The sequence below is a fragment of the Carassius auratus genome, chromosome 34 (genome assembly GCF_003368295.1).
Source record: "Carassius auratus strain Wakin chromosome 34, ASM336829v1, whole genome shotgun sequence".
NCBI classification, from domain to species: domain Eukaryota; kingdom Metazoa; phylum Chordata; class Actinopteri; order Cypriniformes; family Cyprinidae; genus Carassius; species Carassius auratus.
In genome coordinates, this window is record NC_039276.1 from 6390506 (window position 1) to 6415819 (window position 25314).

Sequence of the window (25314 nt, forward strand, 5' to 3'; positions counted from 1 at the left end):
TCATGTTGCCCTATGCTGAAGAGGACATGCCCTTGAAATGGTTGTTTCAACAAGACAATGACCCAAAACACACTAGTAAACGGGCAAAGTCTTGGTTCCAAACCAACAAAATTAATGTTATGGAGTGGCCAGCCCAATCTCCAGGCCTTAATCCAATTGAGAACTTGTGGGGTGATATCAAAAATGCTGTTTCTGAAGCAAAACCAAGAAATGTGAATGAATTGTGGAATGTTGTTAAAGAATCATGGAGTGGAATAACAGCTGAGAGGTGCCACAAGTTGGTTGACTCCATGCCACACAGATGTCAAGCAGTTTTAAAAAACTGTGGTCATACAACTAAATATTAGTTTAGTGATTCACAGGATTGCTAAATCCCAGAAAAAAAAATGTTTGTACAAAATAGTTTTGAGTTTGTACAGTCAAAGGTAGACACTGCTATTTTTTTGAACACACCCCTTTCAACTAATTGCCCAATTGCACAGCCTTAAGAGCGTGCATATCATGAATGCTGGGTCTTGTTTGTTTTCTGACAATCTACTGAACCTACTGGTAACTTGTTTGCCACGTAGCAATAAAAAATATACTAAAAACCTTGACTATTCTGGTTAGTCACATTGTAATGCTATTATTTTGAACAATACTGTAGGTGTATGGACTTTCAGCTTCTCAAACTTGCATTCACTTTCCCTTTATACTCCTTTCTAATCATTCATCATCCAGTTTTGAAGTTATTTCCCCCATTTTACACTTTTCTTCACATATGCCAGTTTCAGATGTGTCTTTATCTTTGAAACTCTTCTTAAAAGGCCTCTTCTAACTCTTCTAAGCTGCCAGCTGAGCATCAAGTGAGGAGTCTGTTGCTCAGGCTAGAGACTCTGAAGTGTTGTGCATCTGGGCTGTCCACTTCACTCTTTGTCCTTGTTAAATACAGTTTGCTTTCTTCTTTCAAGGCAGTGGTACATGCGATAGCCTTTATCAAATAAGCAATATAGGCTACTTATGCACTTCTAGAGAAAGCTGTTTCTCTACAGCCCTTTTTGAAGCCCAAATTTGGCTTTAGAAATGCAAGTATGTGAAAAACAAAGATGATGTGTTGCGGTTTCTACACTTCACTGAGTAGCACAATCTTTTTAAAGTGCACTATGATAGTAAGAAAGGATTCTTCAGCAAAAAATTAAGGGACAAATGTATGCAGTGTTGTCTTAGACTGCACTATTGGATGCTCAAAATTGGTCTTTTCTTCACAAATAAAGATTGAATTAAAAAATTAGTGTTTTAGATGGTAATGTTTTGCACCTTTATTATGGTTTCACAATTTTTTTATCATTTAAAAGGTACCTTGGTTAGCAAACATAGCATTTTTAAAAACCACATAGGGTCTTATATATTACACATGCAATATATATATACTGTATATATAAAATGTATGTTGTGTTTATGTGATAAATGTGGTATATATAATTTATGCATTTATAATTGTGATAATTGTATTAATTATGATAAATATTATAAAAGTATGATAAAAAGTATACATTTATATATTAAAAATAAATAAGTGTGTGTATAATAAACAATATATTTTTTATTTCAATGTATATTAAAATAAGCAAACAAATAAATATGTATACAGTGTCTGTGTGTGTGTGTGTGTGTGTATATTTTTCTAATTTATTTATTTTTTCTCCCCCACAATATCACCTTGCCCTATAATCGTATATAATAAGTATATAATCGTATATGTATGTGATCTGTCCTATAGATCTTGTGCAGGACCCCATGCTGGTTCAAACTGGTCATAGGGCTGCAACTAACGATTATTTTGATAATCGATTAATCTGTCGATTATTTTTACGATTAATCGATTAATCGGTTTATGTACTTATATTTTAGTTTTTTCCATTTTTTCCCCAAGTAAATTATTAATAAAGGGTCTTTATCATTCAGCATAGATTTTTAAGAGATTTTAACCATTTTGCATTGTCATATCCTCATCAAAAATATACCTGGAGTTGTTTTATTAATCCTTTGTCGAACTCTTCTGCAATCAAAACACTGACCCATACTCTAGCAAAATTCACAAGGAGATTTCAAATATTGTTTTTACCATGGCAGTCCTTAGAGCTCCTAAAGTAGTTTAACATCCCAAACAAAGCTTAAGGAATCTTTGAGAACATATTTTCACGAAGTATAAGGATAAAACAGAATAAAATTGCAGTGCATTGTATTTTATTATTTACTGGGAAAAAGCTTTATAGCTTATGCTGTGAAATTGTAAACAATCCTTCGAAAAAAAAGTGCCAATGGCATGAAACTTGAATGGAACTCACAATTTAAAGTAAAATCCATCAGAAGGTTGTCCAGAAAAAAAAATTGGGACACACACAAAAAACCTTCTGTGTGAAAAAGAGCAGTGAATACTTAGAAAAGAAGTGCATTTTAAATATACTCAAACATTTACCTCTCTCATTCAGTCATAATTAGGCTGCAAGTCTGAATTATGAACTGGTAAACGTCAAACTGATCACATAACATGTTTGTAAAGCTTTAAATGTTAACTGTTAAAAAGCAATGTTATCAGCTTTTACGACTAAACATTTGCAAACAACCTTGTACTGGAGAATCTGCACAAATAAAATTCTTAGGGGCCGTTCACATATCGCACCTAAAAACGCGTGGAAAACGCTAGTCGCGCCGCTTTCTCCTTCTTTCCAAAGCGCTCGGGCAGAAGCGCCCCTGATGCGTCTGCCTTTGCTAAGCAACCATGACGTGCCCTCTCCATGACGTGCCCTCTCCATGACTTGCCCTCTCCATGAAGACCCGGAAATTTCAGCAAAGGATAAATGGATGCGGTGTGGACGCGCCTGGAAAAACGGGCGCATCGCACCGCGTGCGTGTCGCGACCGCGTCGCTTCCATTATGAGAGTGCATACTGCGCGCCTACATAGGAAATAACTAACTTGAGCACGCAAAAGACACGATATGTGAACGGCCCCTTAAACAGTTCAGTAGTGCAGAGTTTACAGGTTACTCTTCATTTTGAAGGCTCAAAGTAAAGTACTGCCACTTCCCGCTGAATGCTGCAGAGACGCTGTTCGGGAAGCACGTGACATAAAACGAGGCCAGCTATTGGCTATTCGCTACTTCACCTGCTGTACTGGCTGAGTAAAACCTCCGGTGGCTCATTACTGCCACACTTTGGTCACCGCAGATATGAAATATGCACGAAATGAGCCGCTTATGGCAAATAAAATTTATTTAGCGACGAATCGATTACTAAATTAGTTGACAACTATTTTAATAATCGATTTTAATCGATTAAATCGATTCGTTGTTTCAGCTCTGGAGTCCCTCCTGAAGTCCTCAAGTAAGACAAGTCCTTCGCATCATGACATCAAGTAGACATCAAGAGGAGGGGGAGGGAAGGCACAGTAACTCATTTGGGGGGCTTAGCCCATGAATGCCCCGTTTGGTGCCAAGTTGACCCTGATCATAACTCTAATGCCGCGTTTCCACCACAGGAACTTTACCCAGGAACTAGGGACTTGGCCTGGTACTCGGTGTGTTTCCACCGCAGGAACCAGGAACTAAATAAAGTTCCGGGTAAAAAAATGCCCCTCAGAAAGTCCCTGCTGGCGAGGTAGTATGAGGAGCGCTAAACATCCTGATTGGTTGAGTTCACGCAGCATTGGTTGAGTCCAACCACCATTTATTTGGATCATTTTCAAAATATAACTGTTATTGTGTCATGAAATGTAATTGTAAAAGTATTTCAAGCGAGAATGTAGTTTTTTAAAACTCAAATCTGTGGTTTATTTATAAAGACAGCGCCTATTTAAAAATGTGTTTCGCCGATCTCGGAGACATGAGCTCCACGTGATCAGCGGGAGCTCAGTGATCATCTATCCGCCGAGAAGCAGCCTCACCTCGGATAGACCTTCTGATATGTGCCACTGGCTCTGATGTCTCTTTAGTGGTTAAACAACATATAATTTGTTTTTGGGTAAATCTAACAGGTTATCTTTGGTCTGTATTCAATTTATTTATATGTTAAAATGAAAATAAGGCAAATTTATATAATATTTAGTTTCATTGTAATGACTGTATATACGCATATCCCTGAACTAAGTACATTTCTGCAGCTGTTATTATGTTTAAAAGAAAACGAAAGGAGGCAGTGGTACAGAAAGGAAAATTGCAGTGGCCAGGGCGAGCTGACTGAAGTTATTAACCTGTTAAATGTCACCCCGTCCCGTATACGGGACGCCTACGTTGACTATACTATATTACAATAAAATCTAATCTAATCTTGACAAACTATATATCGTTGGAAAGATCTAAGACTCCCAAATATATATTTTACCAATATGTTTTGTTAAAAATTATGTAGGTAATAGATGAATTTATGACAAGAGTGCACCCTCAGAAATCTACATTACAAAAGGAGCTTTGACCTTTGTTTAAAAAAAAGACTTCCTCGTTGCCTTTTTCTCTATCACATTTTAGAAATCATCAGAAGTTATATATCACTTGAAAACATAAAATCTCAAAATTCATCCTTCAAAACCCATTTTAAAATCAGACATTGCATTACCATGTAAATGGTATGTTTTCAGTCATGAATTATAAAAATTTAGGTTTGTATCATGCACATTCATCTCTATCTTCAAAAACGTCAGTGACAGTTAACAGGTTAAGTCCGCTGCTGTTTGCAGAATGCACTTGCGTCGTCGTGGACATCACACTCCCGAGTCGAATGCACAAAGTCCGCACTTCCGGAGGAGGCACGTCCAAAATCAGCGTAGTTTGTATTGAGAAACGCGCCCAAACCTACGTCACCAGTCTATTTGCCTAATCTTCCCGGTACTTTACACCGCGGTGGAAACACAGAAAGCAACAGGTCTAGGGGGAAAAAAGTTCCTGGGAAAAAAAGTTCCTGGTACAAATGTTCCGGGTAATTTCGGTGGAAAAGCGGCATAAGATATGTATATTAGAATTATGTCCCTTAAAGAGATACTTCACCCCAAAATGAAAATTTTGTCATTAATCACTTACCCCCATGTCGTTCCAAACCTGTAAAGCTTTGTTCATCTTAGGAACACAATGTAAGATATTTTGGATGAAAACCTGGAGGCTTGTGACTGTCCCATTCACTGCCAAGTAATGTGGGGTAAGTGATTAATGAAAACATTTTCATTTTAGGGTGGAGTAATCCTTTAACATAATGTACTGAACACTATGGACTTCAATTTATGTTCTTTTTTTAAACACACAATTCCCCAACTGAACTTTTTAGGCTGGTAATGACTATAATTATGCAATTTAATTTTCCATAGCAGTCTTAGAAGTTTTTTCTGAGCTCGGGGTGCTGTTGCCGATGGCAGTAGATGTGCTTTCTGACAGACAGGTCTGTGCCCCAGGGGTCAAGGCGTTTAATGCTGCACAGGAGATTGAGTTAGTGGAGAGGTCATGCTGGTTCACTCATGCTGGTGCTGCTGTAGCATCAAATACATCTTTTTTTAATACATACTTTCTGAATGAACGTCCAATTTCTTTTTCAAGAGGTGTTTTTAAGTTATTGTGTCCTTTATTTAGTACTTGAATATGCACAACTTTGCATGATGACTTTTATTTATTTTTATTTGCTGGTGCAGTGCGATTCTCTTTTTGATTCCTTTAGCCATGATCACCGATACCATACAGTCAGATGAGAAGTCTATCCCGAAGAATAAGAAGAACATCAAAATGTGGTTTAGCCCAAAGAGTCGTAAAGTACGCTGTTGCATTGAGAAACCTGTTGACTCAAACAAATCAAATGAAGTCCAGGGAAAGAAAGCCAATCCATCATCTTCTTCCAAAGACCAGTCCGTCTTCAACTTCACCTCTTCCTCCCAGGAGTCTGGCTCATCCTCCCCTCCACAGGGGAAGGCAAATCAGAAAATAAAGAAAAAAAGGATCAGCCAAACCTCCAAACAAACTGGTGGTGGACAAAGGCCAAAAACATGGACTCAGACTATGCAAGAATGTAAGAGACTGAAGCCAGAGGTGAGTAATCAGCAGTGCAACTTTGGAAAAGTAGGTACTAAAGACAAAAAGGATGGAGAGGACGAGACAGTGAGCTCTGCGGTTGACAACAGAAGGTCCAGTAAGATAGTTTCTTTCCATTTCCCTCACAGCCAATCTGAGGAGACCCATAAGGTTGTCCATCAAGGATAGAATCAAATTCCTGGTCCCCAAAAAAAGCATCCTAAGCAATTTGGAAGTTGAAGACTCTGAGAAACAAAACTCTGCCAATTTGAGTTTACCATATTATGAAGCACAGGTTGAGCCTGTCACTGATATCCTACAAGAATCCAATGAAAACAGTCCAGGGCTTCCTCATCCTTCTCTTGCCAGAGTGCTTAAGATAACCAGAGAGGATCAGGACAGTGATGATCCACAGAGAATGCCAAAACAACCCAGAACGATTTCAAGATGGAAGAAGAGATCATCTGGAGAAGAAACTGCTTCACCTGAAGACCACTCTCAGAGTCTGAGAACATGCAGACAGTCCAGTGAGAAGAACAATGTGAACCCAATCACACCAGCTACCCCTGACCTTGGGAGGAAGTCTTCAAGTGTGAGACACAAACAGGCAAGTCCGGCTTACATGAAGAGGAACCACAACGGAGAGACGCCACTGCACTTAGCTGCCATAAAGGTTTGTGTTCACTTACATCCGCGTGTTGCCAAAATTACATGCATTTGTGCTAATATAGGGTTTCAAAGTGACATAAAGTTGTGTTAAAATATAGTTTCTAGACAGCCTTTATCAAAACGTGGAAAATGTTTTCTTGTCCCATTTAAAAGTTGATAAGCACAGTAGGAATACAATATATTGGTACTATTTTAGTTATTTTTTTAAGTGGTATTTTGGATTGATCGACTGATATTTGATAATTGTATATGTGAATGCGTTATGCTCTTTTTACATTTAGGTGACTTTTTTTATCATCTAAAGCTCACTTAAAATTTTCATTAAATAGTTTTTTTAATTAAGATGTTTTGTATAATCTAACAAATTTCAAAGTAAAATTAAATCTTTCATACTACTAATTGTAATGTTGAAATGCCTGAATTAACTTGTAGCATTTAAAATTTTTAATTTTTACAAATGTTCTTTTACAAAATAGTGTAAATATGATATTTTTTTTTTATATCTGCTATTTATCACTTTTAGGCCGTGACTTGAAACTTATGATCGTCTCATAGGTATTAAATATTGGTGGATCCCTATTTTTACTATATTTAGTAAAATAAAATTGTGTGTGTGTATGTATATATATATATATATATATATATATATATATATATATATATATATATATATATATATATATATATATATATATATATATATATATTTATTCATATATTTTTATATATTCATATTTTATTATTACGTTGAGAAATAATGTAAAATACTGGTAAAATACTATAAAATTTTTTTTTTTTTTTACAAATTTTGTAAACAAGTATTTTAGTTCCCCTTGCTTCACAAAAATCATTCAAATTTTAATGGTATACAGAACACGAATGAAAGATATAATTATAAAATAAACCAAATTTCTTGTGCCATTCATTATAAATGGCTTTTAAAGTGAAACTGAATACCAGAGTGTAGGAAATGTGCTAAATGAATAAACTTTACATGCTTAACAAGCACAAACTGTAAAAGTTGCATGTGTGGAGAAATAAACACTGAAACGCAAAAGGTAAAACCAGTCACAAGTCTGTAAACCCATTTTATACACATTAGATTATTTACATTTACATGTTTTCTTCCTCCTGTCCATGTGACCAATTTGTTTGTCTCTAACCAGCAGTATATATATTTTTTTAACTGGTGGTTTGCTGTTCTTTGTTACCATTCCAGCAGCGATTCATTTTGGTCACTTAATGATTGATGCTAGGTCAGTGTTTGAGTCTGGTTGATCAATATCTGCTAACACAGACCTTTTGACCCTGGTCTTCTGAACAGGGTGATGTGGAAGAGGTCCGTAAGCTCCTTGCTCAGGGAGCCAACCCCAACCTGAAGGACAATGCAGGCTGGACATCACTGGTGAGCCAAGAGAAATCACACACAATCCTACATAAATCTTTTACACATAACATCCTTGTCTATATTTTGAGGCTGTCTGGGCTGAAATTCGATGGAAAGCTTTTCCCTATATGTTATCCTAGCATAATGCTAAAGGTTCACTGAATACTACAGTATATTGTCTTAATGGTTATTGTAGATTTTACCATTACCTTTCTGTGTTTGTTTTTGTTTTGTTTGTTGTTGTTTTTTTTGTTTCATTTAGCCGATTAAGTGTAAGATCAATGTAGCTTTTTGCATTTGGAAATGGTCAAATGAAATATGAGCATTGGTTGTGCAAATTTAGCTTGTAGCTTGTACATTTACTGACAAAATTCCACACAAAGCTATAAAAATAAATTCAGTGCACCAAGCATCAATGCTATGTTTTATTTTATTGTTTGCTTTCTACAATATATTTTAATTATATTTTATTACGTTATGAATATTTTTGCAATATTGTCCTCTAAACTAAGGCATCATCACAATTAAAATGATCATGCTTTTGCAAGCTGTTGGGTCAAAACCACATTATTTACTGAAAGGTTAAACCGTGTTGTTTGGGGGAAGTTGTCACATGTTAAAGGATATGAATTGGTTTATATATTTTTTTAAGTTGCATTTTTTTTTTTTTATCGTGACACTGTTTAAATTGTCAATGCTTTAATGTTTCAATAAAATGTTCAATAGCAGGTTTCATTGTGACAACTTACCCCATATAAAGTTTTAGACAATGCTTACCCCATGTTTCAGTATATCTTTCTTTCCTTAACAGTACTGTACTTTTATCATATAATTGTTTTATAGCTTCTACAATTTGTGATTCTACAGAAATATACTTTAATAAGTGAACATACACTTAGAAATATTCAGTGACCCCTGCAAGTGCGACCCCTAGCTCAGGTTGCTTAGGGCTTGAAAATTTGTGACAAATGTACTTTACAGTTTATATAATGCATCATCATTTCTTTCACATTATAGTAGACTGTTGAGAATTAGGAAAGAGGATTCTTAACAGCTGAATCGTAAATCTTCTATGAAAAACCTTTCACAACTGAATAATAATGAACCACACCATGTTCTAAGTTTCTTAAAGAAAGATCTCTGTGAATATATAACTGCATTTCCCCTCAGTCATAAATCCCACAGGTTTATATGAAATGCCTTTGCCAAATTGTAGATTCTAGGGAATAATTGGGTCCAAACTATTATAATAATGCTATTGCTCTTTTAATCCTTCATAATAAGACAACATTTTTATATCTGCTACCAAGGCAGTTATGTATTGTATTTGTGTTTGTGTTTTTGCAGCATGAGGCTTGTAGTCTGGGTCACCTGGGAGTGGTGGAGGAACTGCTTCAGCAGGGGGCGCTGTTGAACACCCCAGCCTATCAGAACGACTCTCCACTCCATGATGCCGTAAAGAATGGGCAAATAGCAGTGGTCAAGCTCTTGGTTGAACGAGGCGCATCCCAAAATGTCCTGTGAGTACTTGACCTTACATTACTTCTTGGTATTTTTGTGGAAGCTGGATATATTTGAAATGGTTATCTTTTGTCAAGTCCAGTCAAAAGTTTTGAAGGAGATTGTGTTGTATGCCTTTATTCCTTTATTATTTGTATTATTATTGTTAGCAATTTTCAAACCAGTTTTTGCTGTTTAATGTTTTTTGTTGAACTGTGATGCTTTTTTTTCTGGATTGATACAATTGTCATTGTACCGTATTTTCCGGACTTTTTTTCATAGTTTGTCTGGTCCTGCGGCTTATAGTCAGGTGCGACTTATCAAAATTAATTTGACATGAACCGAGAGAAATGAACCATGAGAAAACTTTACCGTCTAAAGCCACCAGAGGGCGCTCTATGCTGCTCAGTGCTCCTGTAGTCTACACTGAAAACATATAGCACCCTCTTGCGGCTGTAGACGGTAATGTTTTCTCTTGGTTCTAAATAAATGCGACTTATAGTCCAGTGCGACTTATTTATGTTTTTTTCCTCGTCATGACATATTTTTTGGACTGATGCGACTTATACTCAGGTGCGACTTATAGTCCAAAAAATATGGTATTTACTTTCACTTTTGATCAATTCACCGAATCCTTGCCGAATACAAATGTACATTTCTTTCTTTTTCATTTTATATTTTATGTATATATTGTTTTTGTTTTTTTGTGTGTGTATTTTTTATTGTTGTTTAGGTTTTTGCACCATCTACTGAAATGATAACTTTACAAATTAAAAGTTCTTAATCTTATTTAATTATTTATTTAAATTTAAGTTTTATGTATACAAACCAAAAATAGGATTTGTCGTAAATTAATGCATCTAGCATCAAACATTTATTGCAAATACTATTTAATGGATAAGTCAATTTACCTGCTTGACACTGCACCTCAGCGCTACAAAATAAAAGATGTTGCAAAATCTCCACAGGTTGACACATTTCTACTGTTGAATGGTATACCATCACTTATACTTCTTAGCCCACTTATGTGAAAGTATTTTATTCAATCATTTTATAGGTAAATTTTTTGTAACTTGTGACTGTGCAGTGGTGTGTACCTGGTGTAGAAATGTTCGGGAACTTCTGCTCCGCTTCCTCCCACTTGCCCTTTATCTTAATGAACTCTATTTCTCCGAGATTGGCAGCGAAACCAGATGAACAAATGCTCATCCCAAGAGCTCACTGCATGCGTCTCTGCATCTCTTTTTGTCTGTCTGCCCTTTGTACATTGATTGACTAGTGCTGTGCTGTACTGGGAGTGTGCATAAAGCATCAGCAGATTTATGCTTCGTTAGTCAGTGGTGAAGTGAAGCATCAGCTCTGTCATAGAAGCACTGCTCTGAAGCAATCCACTCCTGTCACACATAATCAATCACTTTCACTCCTTGTGGTCTGGAATCGAAGCAGTAGGGCTATAGGTGGAACTGCTGTGGACAGAGCCTTCTCTGTAATGTGTGGTATGAATTGACTGGCACATCCCTGCAGTACCAGCAGTAATCTTTAATGCTTTTCAGATCTGAAAAGGCGCTCCTTGAGGGACCGGGAGGGTAGCAAGTACAAGCAAGACTAGTGACTCTAGTGAGCTACATAAGCAGCATCCTAACTGTCACCGAACCTCACGAGTGACTGATTTGGAATGCTCTACGTGGACAGATACATTTTTTTTTTATTAAATGTTATTCACTAGCATGTAAAAGTTTGGGTTTGGTAAGATATTAAATGTCTTTCAGAGAAGTCTCTTAGGCTAACCAAGGCAGTTTACAAATGTTCTTACAACTTAGTATAATTTATTCCTTCCTAATACTAAATTTTTCCAGATATAATAAATATATTTCTGATGTTTTTGAAGGATATGTCTAATGCTCAACAAGGTTGCATTTATTTGATCAAAAATACAGTAAAAATGTAATATTGTGAGAAATTATTACAATTTGATATTATTATTTTTTTTAAGTGCTTAATGGTTCTAAAGGTTCTTATGCTCTTAAATTAAATGCTTATTTACTAGGGTTCAAAAGTTTGGGGTTGGTATTTAATATTTTTATAGAAGTCTTATACTCCCCAAGGTTTCATCTATTTGAGCAAAACACAGTAAAAGTACTTAAAATAACTTTTCTATTTTAATATATTCTGAAAAACAAGTTATGCTTGTTAAGGCAAAGCTGAATTTATAGCATCATTACTCCATTCTTCTGTGTCACGAAGAAAGCCTTCAGAAATCATTCTAATATGCCAGATTTGGTGCTTTTCTTATTATTACTAATGTTGAAAACATTTGTGCTTCTTAAAATTTTTGTGGAAACTGTGATGTTTAATGAATATAACTTTCAAAAGAACAAAAAAGTACTCTTTTACCCAAGATTTTATTGGTAGTATATTTGTTCCTAGTTACCTGTATTTGTTAGTGTACATTTATAATCCACCATCACTTCATCCCACTTTGATAGTAGCCTAAATTTTTTATTAATAATGCCTGCTTGGCTGATTGTCAGTATCTACCACACCCATTGAAATATCAGTTTTGGGGACCACTAAACTTGCATATTTTCAGCGTGTTGGTTTCTATTCTGACATTGCCTTCTCTTTGAAGGAAGTGTCCTAGGAGGCAGCATAATTAAGATGACACCTAGTAAGGCAGTTTCCTACTAGGCTGTACAATTCAATAGCTGCTGTTCCAACCAAGTAAAATTAATTAGTTTAACCCAAGCTAAAGAATAATAATGTGCATTTGATCAGATACAACTGCAGTCACAAATTATTAGATGCATTATTTGAATGCTTGGTAAAAGGTAATATAGATTTAAACAGAGTGTGTGTCTTAACCCCGAACATTATCGTGAAGGCTATTCGAGTTTGGGAGCCAAATGTGAGAAAGCTCTACCTCTTTTAGTGGACTTTGCTATCTTAGGAACTACCAAAAGTCCAGCGTTTTGTGACCTTAGGGAGTGTGATGGATTGTAACGTGGTAGAAGACTAGTTAGGTACACAGGAGCTAAAGTGTTTAGGGCCATATAGGTAAGTAATGATAATTTGTTACTGATACAGAACTTAATAGGTAATAAAATTGGGATAATATGATCATATTTTCTTGACCTCGTAAGGACTCTAGCCAGTGCGAAAACAGAAGAGCTGTGTACTAGTAGAAACATTTTAGATGGATTCGGCTTGCATAAGCTCGATTAGTTTTGTTGATGTAATCCAAGCTTTAATGCTTAGCGCCGCCATTCTTGATTAGTTTGGTTAAGTGGACAGGAACAGCTGGAGCACCTTCGAGGACTAATTTTCACATCTCCATTGATCTGTGATTTATTGGTCCTTTTACCGCTGACATCTGTGTCTGATTTGTCAACTGCGAGATGGATGCTGTTGCTGAGAGGTTTTAGCTTACTAATATCTCTCTTTTACTGCATGGAGTGTCTCATTTTGCTGGAGGTGATGAATGCACACCTCCCCTTTATCAGTATGGGTAACACACACGCCTGTAGGTGGTGTCTGCGTATGAGACACTTTGGCATTATTGGATTTTCTCTTTTTGAGATTAGAAGCTGTGTGTCGCACCAAAACAAAATCATTTACATCCTATGGGAGTGAGAAGAGACTGTGGGCTTGTATGGGGGTGTGGGGGTGGCTCATGAATCCAAATGAAATTTTATGGACCAGTGGACCTCTTAATTGCCCCCCAGGTGTTATCTGTGCTGAAGCTTAATCTCAACATACAACCCTCTCCACTTTATTTTATTTCCACCTCTCTTTCCACTACCATCCAACAGGGACAAATGATCTAACGAGGGGCCGTCACACACTGCTTGCCAAACAGATCCTCTTCGGATTTGTCCTAGGCCTTAACATCTCGCTTATCTGATAGTTTTGCATACTAAGTGAGTTGCACTGTGTAAACCAGGCCCTTTTTCACTCATGTGTGGAAGCTTGTTTCCGTGACTGAATAAAAAAGGTAATTGTGACTGCTCAACATGCAGGATTTTCAGTAAACATCCCACAATGTAAACATTTTTCCCTCAGAATTTTGTGATGTAAACTCACAATTGCATTTTATAAAATCTGACTTATGAGATATAAACTTGCAGTTTTAAGAAAATGTCAGAATTGTAAGTTGTTTTTTGTGGATGCTTTGATTTCTATTGTTTGAATAGTAAGTTTAAAAGAACCGTACTTTTTGTAATTTAAAACTTTCCTAACATTCTAAACATCTTTGCTGTCACTTTAGATCAATTGAAAGGCATCCTTGCAAAATAAACGTATTAATTTTCCTATTAACTTTATTAAAATTATAATTAACATAGGGAAATATTCTAGCGACAGCGTAAAGATTTTGCTTGCTTACTTTTAAAAAACAAAACGTATTGTTATAAATATAAAAGTTCCCCAAGAAGAAAATTGCATCAAAATGAGAGTAATATAAATTCAGATATATATCTTTTGTTTGCCTCTGCCACAAAACTCCCATTCTCTATGACTGTTTCAGACAAGACTTGTGAGCATCCTTTTGAACCATAAAATGACAAAAGGGACATCTTACATCTCTTAAACTTCACAGCCATGCAAAAACAAAAGCTACAAGACAAATCCGCAAAGTTTGCCGTTTTGTGAGGTTTTTTTCTTCCCGGTTGGTTTGACTTTTCTTCGAGTATGAGGCATTAGCAGGCTTAACAGAACGCATCTAGAGGATACAGTCCTTGAAAGTGTTTTCGTTTTAAAAAAAAGAGTACTTTGCATAAATTATACATATGTCTGTGTTTTTCAGGAATATGTTTGGCCTACGGCCGGTGGATTATGCATTGACTCCAGAAATGCAGGAGGTCCTAAGAATGGCCCCGGAGGCACCTCATCCTATAACACGGACCCCGAGCCCTCCCACCAGCCTCACTAAGGTGCATGACCCAAACCCGCCTCGCAACCAAACGCACTCAAAACCAACAGATACAAAATGCTTGTGTTTTGTACATAATTTTGAAACCTGCTTTGAGGCGGCATATGTCAAGAACATAAATGCAAATGAAGTGTGCAGTAGAGTTTATTTGTATTCTCGCAGGCTGAAGGCTGTGTGCGAGAGACTGGTCCAGTGGTTGTGATTGGCAGTCAGCTGACGCAGATTCAGCAGAAGCTGCTTGCCAAAGCAGCTCAGCTCTTTGGAGGGAAACAAGTAAAGTCCTTTTCTAGTGCAGGTACATCTCCTTTGAGTTCTTGTGTAAAGGAATGAGTGGGTTCAAGAATTTGGAGTCAGTAAGTTTTTTTTTTTTTAATGTTTTACATTATTTTGTGCTTGCCATAGCTGCAGTTTTTGTGACATATTATTACAATTTAAATAACTGTTAACTATTTTAAGATGTCATTTATTCCTGTGATGGCAAAGCTGAATTTTCAGCAACATTAGTCTAGTAATCAATGTGACATGATCTTTCAAAAATGATTCGGTGCTCAAGAAACATTTCTTATTATTATCAATGTTGAAAAAAATCTTCATTTTACATACAGGTCTTTTTTAAGGTTTAAAGAACAGCATTTATTTGAAATATTTTGTAACCTTATGTCCTTATTGTCACTTTTGATGTCATGGCTGAATTCATCATGCATCCTTGCTGAATAAGAGTATAATTTTTATTTTTTTTAAATATAATCTTCATGACAAATTAAGTCTGTGCAAAAACAGCTTTACGTTTTTCAACATAAGTTGCAAACAAAATATCGAAAACAGTAAAATTAATATTATAAAATTGAAAGTTTTTGAAGAACCACATTTGAAGGAGTTGTAAAATGGCCAACAAACCATCTTTAACCCTCTGAAGTCGATTAACGTGTATACGCGTTATGAGGCATTTTCTCCTGATAACCCTGAAAAGAACTGAAATTACACTTTCAGTTTTGATCTTACAGATAAGAGCAATAGATCAATCGAATCTGTAAAGGGTCTACTTTTTTGTATACAGCCATAGTAACAACAAAACTTTGTGCTTTTATAAAATAAAGATAACAAACAAGGTGTGCTGTCTGCAGCCTTTGTCTGCGCTGATCTTCTTTTAGACACGCGGTGTGATAAGTTGAAAGGACAATTTATTATTATTTTAACATCTGACATGCAGCGCAGTCTAATGCTGGGTTTAAAACAATGGACCAATCAAATGAACCTGGCGGCAGCTTATGCTAATTTGCATGTGTATATGTGTACAAGTATTTATATTAGCGAAAGTAAAGTTAATGTTATAAATAAATAAATAAATAAATAACCAGACAAACAGATTTTTTGACTTGCCAGTTTTTATTCACATAATCATATAATTCATAACATTATGAAATATGTGGCATATAAAGACTATAAATTGTTAAATGAACATCAAATCTTAAAGGTGAGGATAAAAAGCTGAAGATAAGATTATTTCAACACCACGTGGATGGCTAAAAACAGCTCAAAAAAACAGTGAAACATTTTCAGAGCAGTGAAATGAAGTGTCTCTTTCTTTGCCTTTCTTCCATCACATAGAAGAGCATTACAAGGCATCCAGCTGGAGCATAAGAGGGATATTTTGAAATCTTACATTATGAAATCAGCACTTTCAGTGACAAATCTAGCTCTCACCGAGTCTTTCGACTCCTCCAGAAATCACAACAAAAGATAAACAATGTGGAGTGTCTCAAAGTTGAAACAGAGTAGAATTAAAGCAATTGAAGCAGTTTCTCATAGGCTGCACATAGCTGAACAAGGGCAAACGCAATTTTCTTGAAGAATGTATTCTGTGCATTTGTCACACAACAAAGTAAGAGCTTTTGGGTTTTGTCCTTTTCTAGAATTAAAATTACCTCTAGGGATTGATGTGTAGCGAACCACTTCTGTACTAGGTAGGAGCCTCTAAATAATGTGTCTTTGTTTTCCTGATATTCATTGAGCAGTGTTGTTATAGTTAACAAAAAGTATTATAATTTGTGAATAAAAAAATAAATAAAATGATTAAATATAATATCAGTATTAGGTGAAAAAAAATAAAGAACTGAAATAAAAATAGCGCTAAATAGAAATTATATATATAAAAAAAAAGATGAAAGCACATACTGTAACAAAATTACTAAAACTAAAATAAAAACTGAAAATATAACAGAAGAAGCTAATTCAAAATATGACTTAATGCTGCTTTCCATGGCATCATGCTGAATTTGATGATCTTGAATAAATTGAAGTTAATTTTTTTAATGTTTACAATGCTTGTTTCTCAACAGAAATTAATACAAATGTGATGAATAGTACTACATGAATAGTAATTTATTTGTTTGTCTATAGTTATTAACTGCTTCCCTCTTTGATTTTACATCTCTTCAGTTACCCATGTGGTTGTACCAGATGTTCCCATCATGCCCTCTACCCTGACCACACTGCAGGGCGTACTCAATGGCTGCTGGATCCTCCGTTTCAGCAGTAAGTAATGAATCAAAGCATTAGATTGTTGTAAATGTTTATGCTCAGGTAAGTTTACATGAATATTAGTCATTTGAATGTTTCTGAATGCTGAGGTTTCTGGATGATGGAAATATACCGTAGTCCCCAAAGAAATAGATCCTTGCATCCAGATTTGCAAAGATATGTACAGGTGAGCAGTGTTTACTCTGTGTAGCTCTTGAACAATGGATATAAAATAACTGTTAACCTATGAGAAAAATATTAATAATATTATGTGACTCTGTGGTTTTTCTTTAAAAATGAACATGGTTATAATTTTATTCTATTATATTTGATGCAGTTATGAATTTAGCATGTGGTTCTTGTTCTGTTATTTAGCACTGCATATTTCCATATGTAAGATTCAGATCAGTTTCATAGTGAAAATTAGTAGTCCATGGCTGAAGTGTCGCCCACTCATTTAGTCTTTTTATCGCTTTTATCCAAATCGACTTACAATTGGGGGATACATAAAATAAATCTTCTTAAAGGGTTAGTTCAGCCAAAAATGAAAAATTATGTCATTAATGACTCACCCTCATGTCGTTCCAAACCCGTAAGACCTCTGTTCATCTTCAGAACACAGTTTAAGATATTTTAGATTTAGTCCGAGAGCTCTCAGTCCCTCCACTGAAAATGTATGTACGGCATGGGCGTAACTTTGAGTCTACCACTGGGGGGGCTAAACTCGAGTAATATTTATTAATTTATTTATTGAAACATTTTCTTGTGTAAAACATGCTAATTTGCCATTCCTGTATTAGAAATACAATTTGATACTTTTACTGATTAAAAAATTAACATCAAATAACAGAATTAAATACCTTCAAATAGAGAAAATGAAAGTGCAATTGTATTATTACTTCACATGAAATAAGACTCAATAGTAGAAAAATAACTATGTTGAATTATATTGATGTTCAAATCGTAGTTGTTTTTTCAGATTAATCGCAATGTAATTTTTGGGCCAAATTGTGCAGCAATAAATGAATGTCTCAAATTGCAGAATGAGTGCGTGAGTAGGTATACACAGTTCAGTTTAGCACTCTGTCTGTGCCACACTTTATGAGCTGATGATGCTGTGCCTCAGCTTTCTGTTCTTATGTATGAGTCTCCATTGCTCAGTGTAACACAGTTCAGTGCTCATGAGTGTGTGGGCTTTTAGCACAAACCGATCCACAGCCACCCACCACACACACACACATACACACACACACACACATGGATCTTCGATGTCCTCTCTCATAATCGTGAATCTAATTAGCTAATATGCTAATGGCTCTTTGCTGCTCGACTAACAACCTGACCCTATCGTCCAGAGAGAGACTTGGATTAACCCCGTGATGTAGCATTTTCACCACCACCGCCCTCACGGGGTCCTGGGAAATGAACACTCTAATTAAAGAGGCAGAGGAAGTGTAATTACAGCTCATGATTACTATGGAAGGTTCCGTGCTCCTATACTTTAGGTGGTATCGGTGTTCTGTAACCATGGGCTGGGCTGGATATAAAGATACACAGTGACACTTTGAGTGCAGGAATACTAATCCTGCTAATGGCTCAGCATCCAACACATTGGATTTTTCATTATGATAAGGGACTATGGAGGGAGGTGGACAGAAATGTTTGGTTACTCCTACAATTTGATTTTCATTCCAGGCCAGTTTGCACATAGTATTGTAATTATTGTGTAATTAAAACACACACACACACACACACACACACACACACACACACACACACACACACACACACACACACACACACACACACACACACACACACACACACACACACACACACACATATATAATTAGCAATATTTTGGTAGACTAAAGTAAAATAAGTCAAGATATATTCTAATTTATATTTATTATATACAGTTTTTATTTTATATGTAATACACCTAAAACACGCATTAATGTTTATAGGGATCATAAGAAGCGATTTCATGTTTTTCGATGTTCTTTTTAGCAACGTCATATGACCCCTTTAGTCTGAAAGCTGTTTGCCGCCTTACGCTTACCAAGGCTGCATTTTATTTGATAAAATAAAATAATAATAAATAAATAAACAACAGAGTAATGTTTCTTTGATGAATAAAAGGTTTACAAGAACATAGTAAGAACACAATTTTTTTTTTTTTTGCATTATGCCTTTACTGTCACTTTTAATACATTTTTAATCAGTTCCAAATTTACATGAAAATACATCTTATTTTATCAATTATATATAGTATAGAATTAATATTTTTTTTACAAGTACATTTGGAAATAGTATTAAAATAAAAACAGGTGTTCAAACTGCTCAATATAAAGACACATAGGACAGCCTGTCAGTTGGAGAAGCAATGAGAGATCGAGCTAGAATCTTTGCTCTCCCCTTAAACGGCTTCTTAAGTATTTTTAGACACTCTACAAGGTCCCCATTTATTCCCCTTGCCCTTTTTCTGTCTTCATTCTCATTGGAACAACAGACAATAGCTTCCTGCTCTTCCAGAGCTCTTCAGTCACGAAAGGGCTATTTCAACCAGATGTACAACTAGGGCAATCTGAGCAGAACACTGTCAAATAGTTGTAAACAAGTTGAGCGGGCGAAGGTGGTTTGTGATTGAGGATTTATATATATATATATATATATATATATATATATATATATATATATATATATATATATATATATATATATATATATATATATATATATATTATATTTATATATGCGTGTGAAGCAGAAACTGTTTTTTAGACCACCTTGAGATCACTTGTAGTATATTGTGCTGAAGTCCTTGTGTGAAGAATTGTACCTGACAGAAATGAACAAAAAGATTGTTTTCACCCTTGTTGAGATCCACGATCCCCTCTAGCTTTCTATCTTACCGCCCTGAAAATCTTGTCCTGCTGTGTTACTTTTCCCTAGTGAAAGTCATAAAATGCAGCATAAGACTTGCAGAATTTAAGTGTGCATTGCATCAGTGCTGTTGTACTTATTTGCTTTGAAACTGCATATTTCTTTTACGCTTAAAAATAGTTAATTCTTTCATTTTAATTCATTTTTTTAAATAAAAATAAGCAGCTAATAATATAATAAAATGAATAATATAATAAAACTGCTAATAATATAATACTAAAATTATAATAAATATATTAGCCGCTATATGTATAATTATGTAGCCATTATTTATTTTTTGAAGGGGAATATTCTTTAAAATGTTTCCTTTTATATTCCACTGGAAAAAATGATAGCATACATGGTTTAAAATGGCATGAGGGATTTCATAAAAAAATTTTTTAAGTCTCATGTCATTTTGTTTTAAATCTTTAATGATTTTTATATAGTAAATGCAATAACATTTATATTGTTAGAAATGTTTCGCAATTTACATTTAATGGCTTGAAGTAACTTAACATATTTGTGTTCATTTTAAGCCTCTGAATAAAATTGAGTTTTTTTTTCATCTTCAAGTATGAGTTCCATATTCTCATTATATCAAACTATTTGGGCCATAAAAGCCTGATGTATCAATTATGATAATCGACAAAACATATGCAGATGTTTTTCATGTGTCAGGCTTTACAGATTTAAAATGCAGATGTATAGCTGGTAAGTCTGGTATGTCTCGTTCTCTTACTCTCAGTCTTTCTCCAGGGGTGAGTTGTAGCCTTCAGGCTGTCAGCTGGGTCAGCGAGAGCGAGTACGAGGCAGGTGATGGCCCCCCGCGTGCCCGTGTGAACAGAGGCAGCCTGGTGAGTGACAGGCCGACATGTGGAGGGTCTTAACAGTTATCGACACATTTTCCTCTCTAGAGAGAAGGAATAATGGCTGAGTGAAACCCTCTCCTGGTCCTGCTCTTTAATGGTCTCTCATTGTCAATCTGCCATGTTGATCTGCTCTCCTCAGGCTGGCTTGGCTTTTATTACTGACTGTGCTATGGATTGTGGCTTGTTTCGAAAGTCCCACACTTACCCGAGGACAGAGGATTTAAAGAGACTGAACACCCTTGTGACTTTATGAGAGGACTGTGCATTGTGAGACAATATAGGGCACTGGTAATTTCCCTAGGCCACGGTGTACGACTCACTTTGCAGTGAAGAAGCCAAGCTTGGTGTTCTGCTCTGATTGCTAAGAAGCCTCACGTCTAGTAGCAGTCTTTAACATGAATACTGCAGGATTTGGATGTGTGGTAGGATGAGGTGGTGTTTTGTAAATCAGTTCAAACTGTCTGATTCATTGAATTTATTCAAGAATCTGATTTGATGATTAATTTGCAGCATTATTCAGATAAAAATATATATCAGCCATTTTTCTTTGCATTAAATATTGTACTATTTCACCATCTATTGTATCAAAAATACAATAACAACGATGTAAATAAAATATCATTAAAATTTAAAGTAACTGTTTTCTATTAGATGTATTTTAAAATGTAATTAATTCCTGTGTTGGCAAAGCTGAATTTTTAGCAGCTATTACTCCGGTCTTCAATGATCATGATCCTTTAGCAATCATTCTAATGTGCTGATTTGCTGCTCAAAAAAGCACTTGTGCTGCTTAATATACTCTCAATATTAATATAAAATATTCTCAATGGTTTCAATAGTAAAGCTTTTTCAGGATTGTGTAATGAGCTATTAGTAAAATAATAATAATAATAATATTTTTTATTTTATTTTGATCAGTCACTTTTGATCAATACTAATACATCTTTCATGAATAAGGGTATTCATTTTGTTTTTAAAAATTCTTACTGATCCCAAACATTTCAATGGTGCTGCATATTAAGTTAAATGTGGATATTACTATAAATTGCTATGTTGCAGTTATATTGCAATTAATAACTACATTCACCAATAAAACAATATGCGTAATATTGTTTTATTGGTGGATGTAGTTATTAATCGCTCATTTAGTGAAAAACTGTTTTAAAATCGTACTGTTTACTTTTTTTAAATAGTTTTTGCTGTTTCACTAAAGTATTTTAATGGAAATTTTGTCAAAAGTGCATAAATATGCATTGATTTTAAATATTGCCAAAAGACTAAAAAGTATTAAGAATATTCCATATTGTGCTGATATTTATCAAAGATAACAAGCCTTATAAATGCTGTACTGTAAATAGTGGTTACCTCTACAACATCATTAGAATATAAAAATCATATTCCATAGTTGACATCTGTATTTATGTGTGTAATATTGCAGCTCTTTATTGTGAGGCTTAAATGGCCCAAGTCTAGCATGTTGAAAAAAAATTAACTCATTCGCACAAATGTAACAGGCTCTTCAAATATGCTTCATTCTTTAATGTTTTTCAAAGATTTGTTTTCGCTAATCGTGGATTCTGAATGCACTGCCACAGATTTCGCTTACACTTCTCAGTTTTTCGTTTGGTGTTTTGACAAACCTCTCATGGGGGCGGGCTTAACAGTGATCTACTTTGATTGGATAGTGAGCTTTTGATGGACAGGTGCTCTCTGCGCTGCAAGTACAGACGTCACTCAGTGGCGCGCATATTGGAAAGCTGCGAAGCGTAAGCGATGTGTTTTTCTTCTTTTGTAATGGCATATATTTGATAGTTTTTGAAAAAGTCACATTCAGTTTTATAAAGTTACGTTAATTTTTTTTAAGCAAATATAATTCCATAAACCTGGAATAATCCAGGAATATTAAATGGAATTCCCTGGAAATTACCTTGAAATGGGTAAAAATATTAAAGTCATGTACATTTCTATGGCCAGTAGCTGAGCATTTCATCAGCTAGAAATGTCTCTATGAATGATTTAGAAATCCTGATTAAATGATCATGAAGGACTAGAAACACCATGGAAATGTATTGGTCAAAAGGGTGACCAATATTTATGTTTCACCTTGAAAAAAAGGCAAAAATTATTTCTCCACTGTGACTTGCAGCTAGTACACTTGTATGTTGAGCTTTGGTGCTCATGTGTGAATTGTGGGATCAAATCTGGCCTCTGTTGTGACCCAGTCTGCTTTCTCCCTCTTTTCCCATTCAATTCCAGTCATCTCCACTATCAACATGACAAACACTCAACAAACTGCCAATAAACACAGTGCAGGTCATTACAGGATGCCATAAATGATATATGCAAGTACTTTATTAATGCTTTGTGTACTAAATCACTCTCATTTTTTCGTACATTTTTAGCTGCCTCCCCTCTTTGATGGCTGCTTCTTCTTCATGCTGGGCTCCTTCTGCAAGCCACCTAAAGATGAGCTTATTCAGTTAGTTAACGAAGGAGGAGGACAACTTCTGAATCGCCAGCCCAAACCCGAGAGTGATGTCACGCAAACCCTTAACGCGGCAACATACCATGCCCAGCCTGGTTCAGACCAGGTTCTCTGCACCCAGTATATCTTGTATGATCCTCAGAGCTCCTACAAACCCCAGAAGGTCCGGGTAGGTAAGGTTTGGTCGGCTCCATCTACATGGCTTCTGGACTGTATAGCTGCCTTTCAACTCCTGCCAGTGCCTGAGCACTAGGGCATACAATTGCTGTATTATTATGTTTCAGCTTCATGACATCAAGTAAAATCCTTTTTTTTTTTTCTGCATAAGAGAAAATAGTTTTTATCCTTATCGAAAGATAGAGACATCTTAATTGCTGTTTTCATCATGCTTTATGTGAGGCAAAATAAAGGGTCTGAATATCCCCTGAAGATTCAAGGCACGTGGCAAGTCTTAGGAGATGGTATTTCCATGCTTTTTTTCGAGTCTATTGTGCTTAATGTTTTTTTTTCTGAGACAAATTATGCGCTCTGAAAGCTAGCAAATTATGAAAACATTTGCCATTGTTAGGATACATGACCTATTTTGAACAGACTCTCAACTTGCATGCAAACGATTCAGAGATCTTGTGGGAATTTGATTTATATTCACCCAGACAAAAAGTACATCTTCATCAGACATTTAAATGCAATGCTAATTGCATATACAACTTTTGTTTTAAAAATCCAAATGGTGTTCATAAAGTCCATGATAGGATAATGGGATTCTGGCTTTGCCTCTATAGATGATGAGGTGGCATTTAGATTAGATAAAAAATACCCAAAGAGATGAATGAAGAGAATAAAAGCAATTAAAAGTTGGCCCTTTCAAACAAATAGTTTTTTTTGGTTTTCTTTGCTCGTTGTTTCTGCAAGGGTTAAAAAATAAAAGATTTGGCCATCTCCCAAGATGCAGCTTTCAATGGGATTAGTCAGGGATGCTCCTAATTGCTATTGATTGCTGTGAACCGCATTAAATTGCTTCGCCCTCATCCTGCAGGGACGTGGAGGGAGGCAATTAGTGGTGTGGACAGGGTTTCATGGGGTGATTAATTGGAGGGTATTGAGGGTCCTGTGGGTAGAGGGAAACATGCACCCAACTCTTAACACCCGACTTTGCAAACTTTATCATCTCCCTTCTAACAGTTAAGAGTTTTCAAATGCACTTTTACAAGGCAATGTGCTGTGTGCAGACAGATTCAATCCTGTTGGCAAAGATTCTCATTATGTATTGTTTTTTGCAATGCTGGTTCTTATGTTGATTTTGGTTTACGGTATATCTGAAGATGTCATTATTACAAATCCTGTCTTTTTATATTCATCAAAAATCTTTTATCTAGAATTCATATTAAAAAGAAAGGCTGGAGATATATATATTTCTAATTATTACCTAAACTCTACTCACTATCCAACAGAGGCTGATGAAAAATTTCACTGTAAATCTCTGAACTACTGAATAATGATCTTCTAAATGGGTTCCATCATGAAAGTGCAATGTCTCAAGCCCCATTCGGACAAGACAAGACTATTTTTCCCTTCAGGAAGATTCAGACCTGCTTGTTTATCTTGCACATCTTGGTTAAAATAACTTTTTTTTTTCTTTTTTTGGCCAGCTTAGACATCCTTGATGACAAATGATGCCAGGGATATATAAACACCATATCACATAGCCAATTTTTTTAATCCATGAAAAAATAATATAATACAAATTTTATATATATATATATATATATATATATATATATATATATATATATATATATATATATATATATATATATACATTTACATTCAGCTTTCATAGATTGCCTTTGCCTTCAGTCAGCCTTAAATTAAAAAAATAAAACACTAATACTGTAATTTAACTGTTAAATGTAATCTTTAGTCTCAAGAATATCCATAAAAGAAAACATAATTAAATTTGCATTTAAGAATATTAATACTTAAATTTCTAGTCACAGTATTTTTT

General features: G+C 35.2%; 1 protein-coding gene across 1 annotated transcript; it reads left to right on the top strand.

The window, feature by feature from the left end:
* Window positions 1-5679: 5679 nt before the first annotated feature.
* LOC113053806 (BRCA1-associated RING domain protein 1-like) lies at window positions 5680-23745 on the top strand. The gene is given in 9 exon segments (XM_026219056.1): window positions 5680-6237; window positions 6239-6697; window positions 8018-8098; window positions 9428-9600; window positions 14382-14508; window positions 14670-14802; window positions 16947-17042; window positions 20712-20809; window positions 23227-23745. Coding segments are annotated over 9 exon segments (2061 nt in total). The 3' UTR covers window positions 23563-23745.
* The last annotated feature ends 1569 nt before the right edge of the window (window positions 23746-25314 follow it).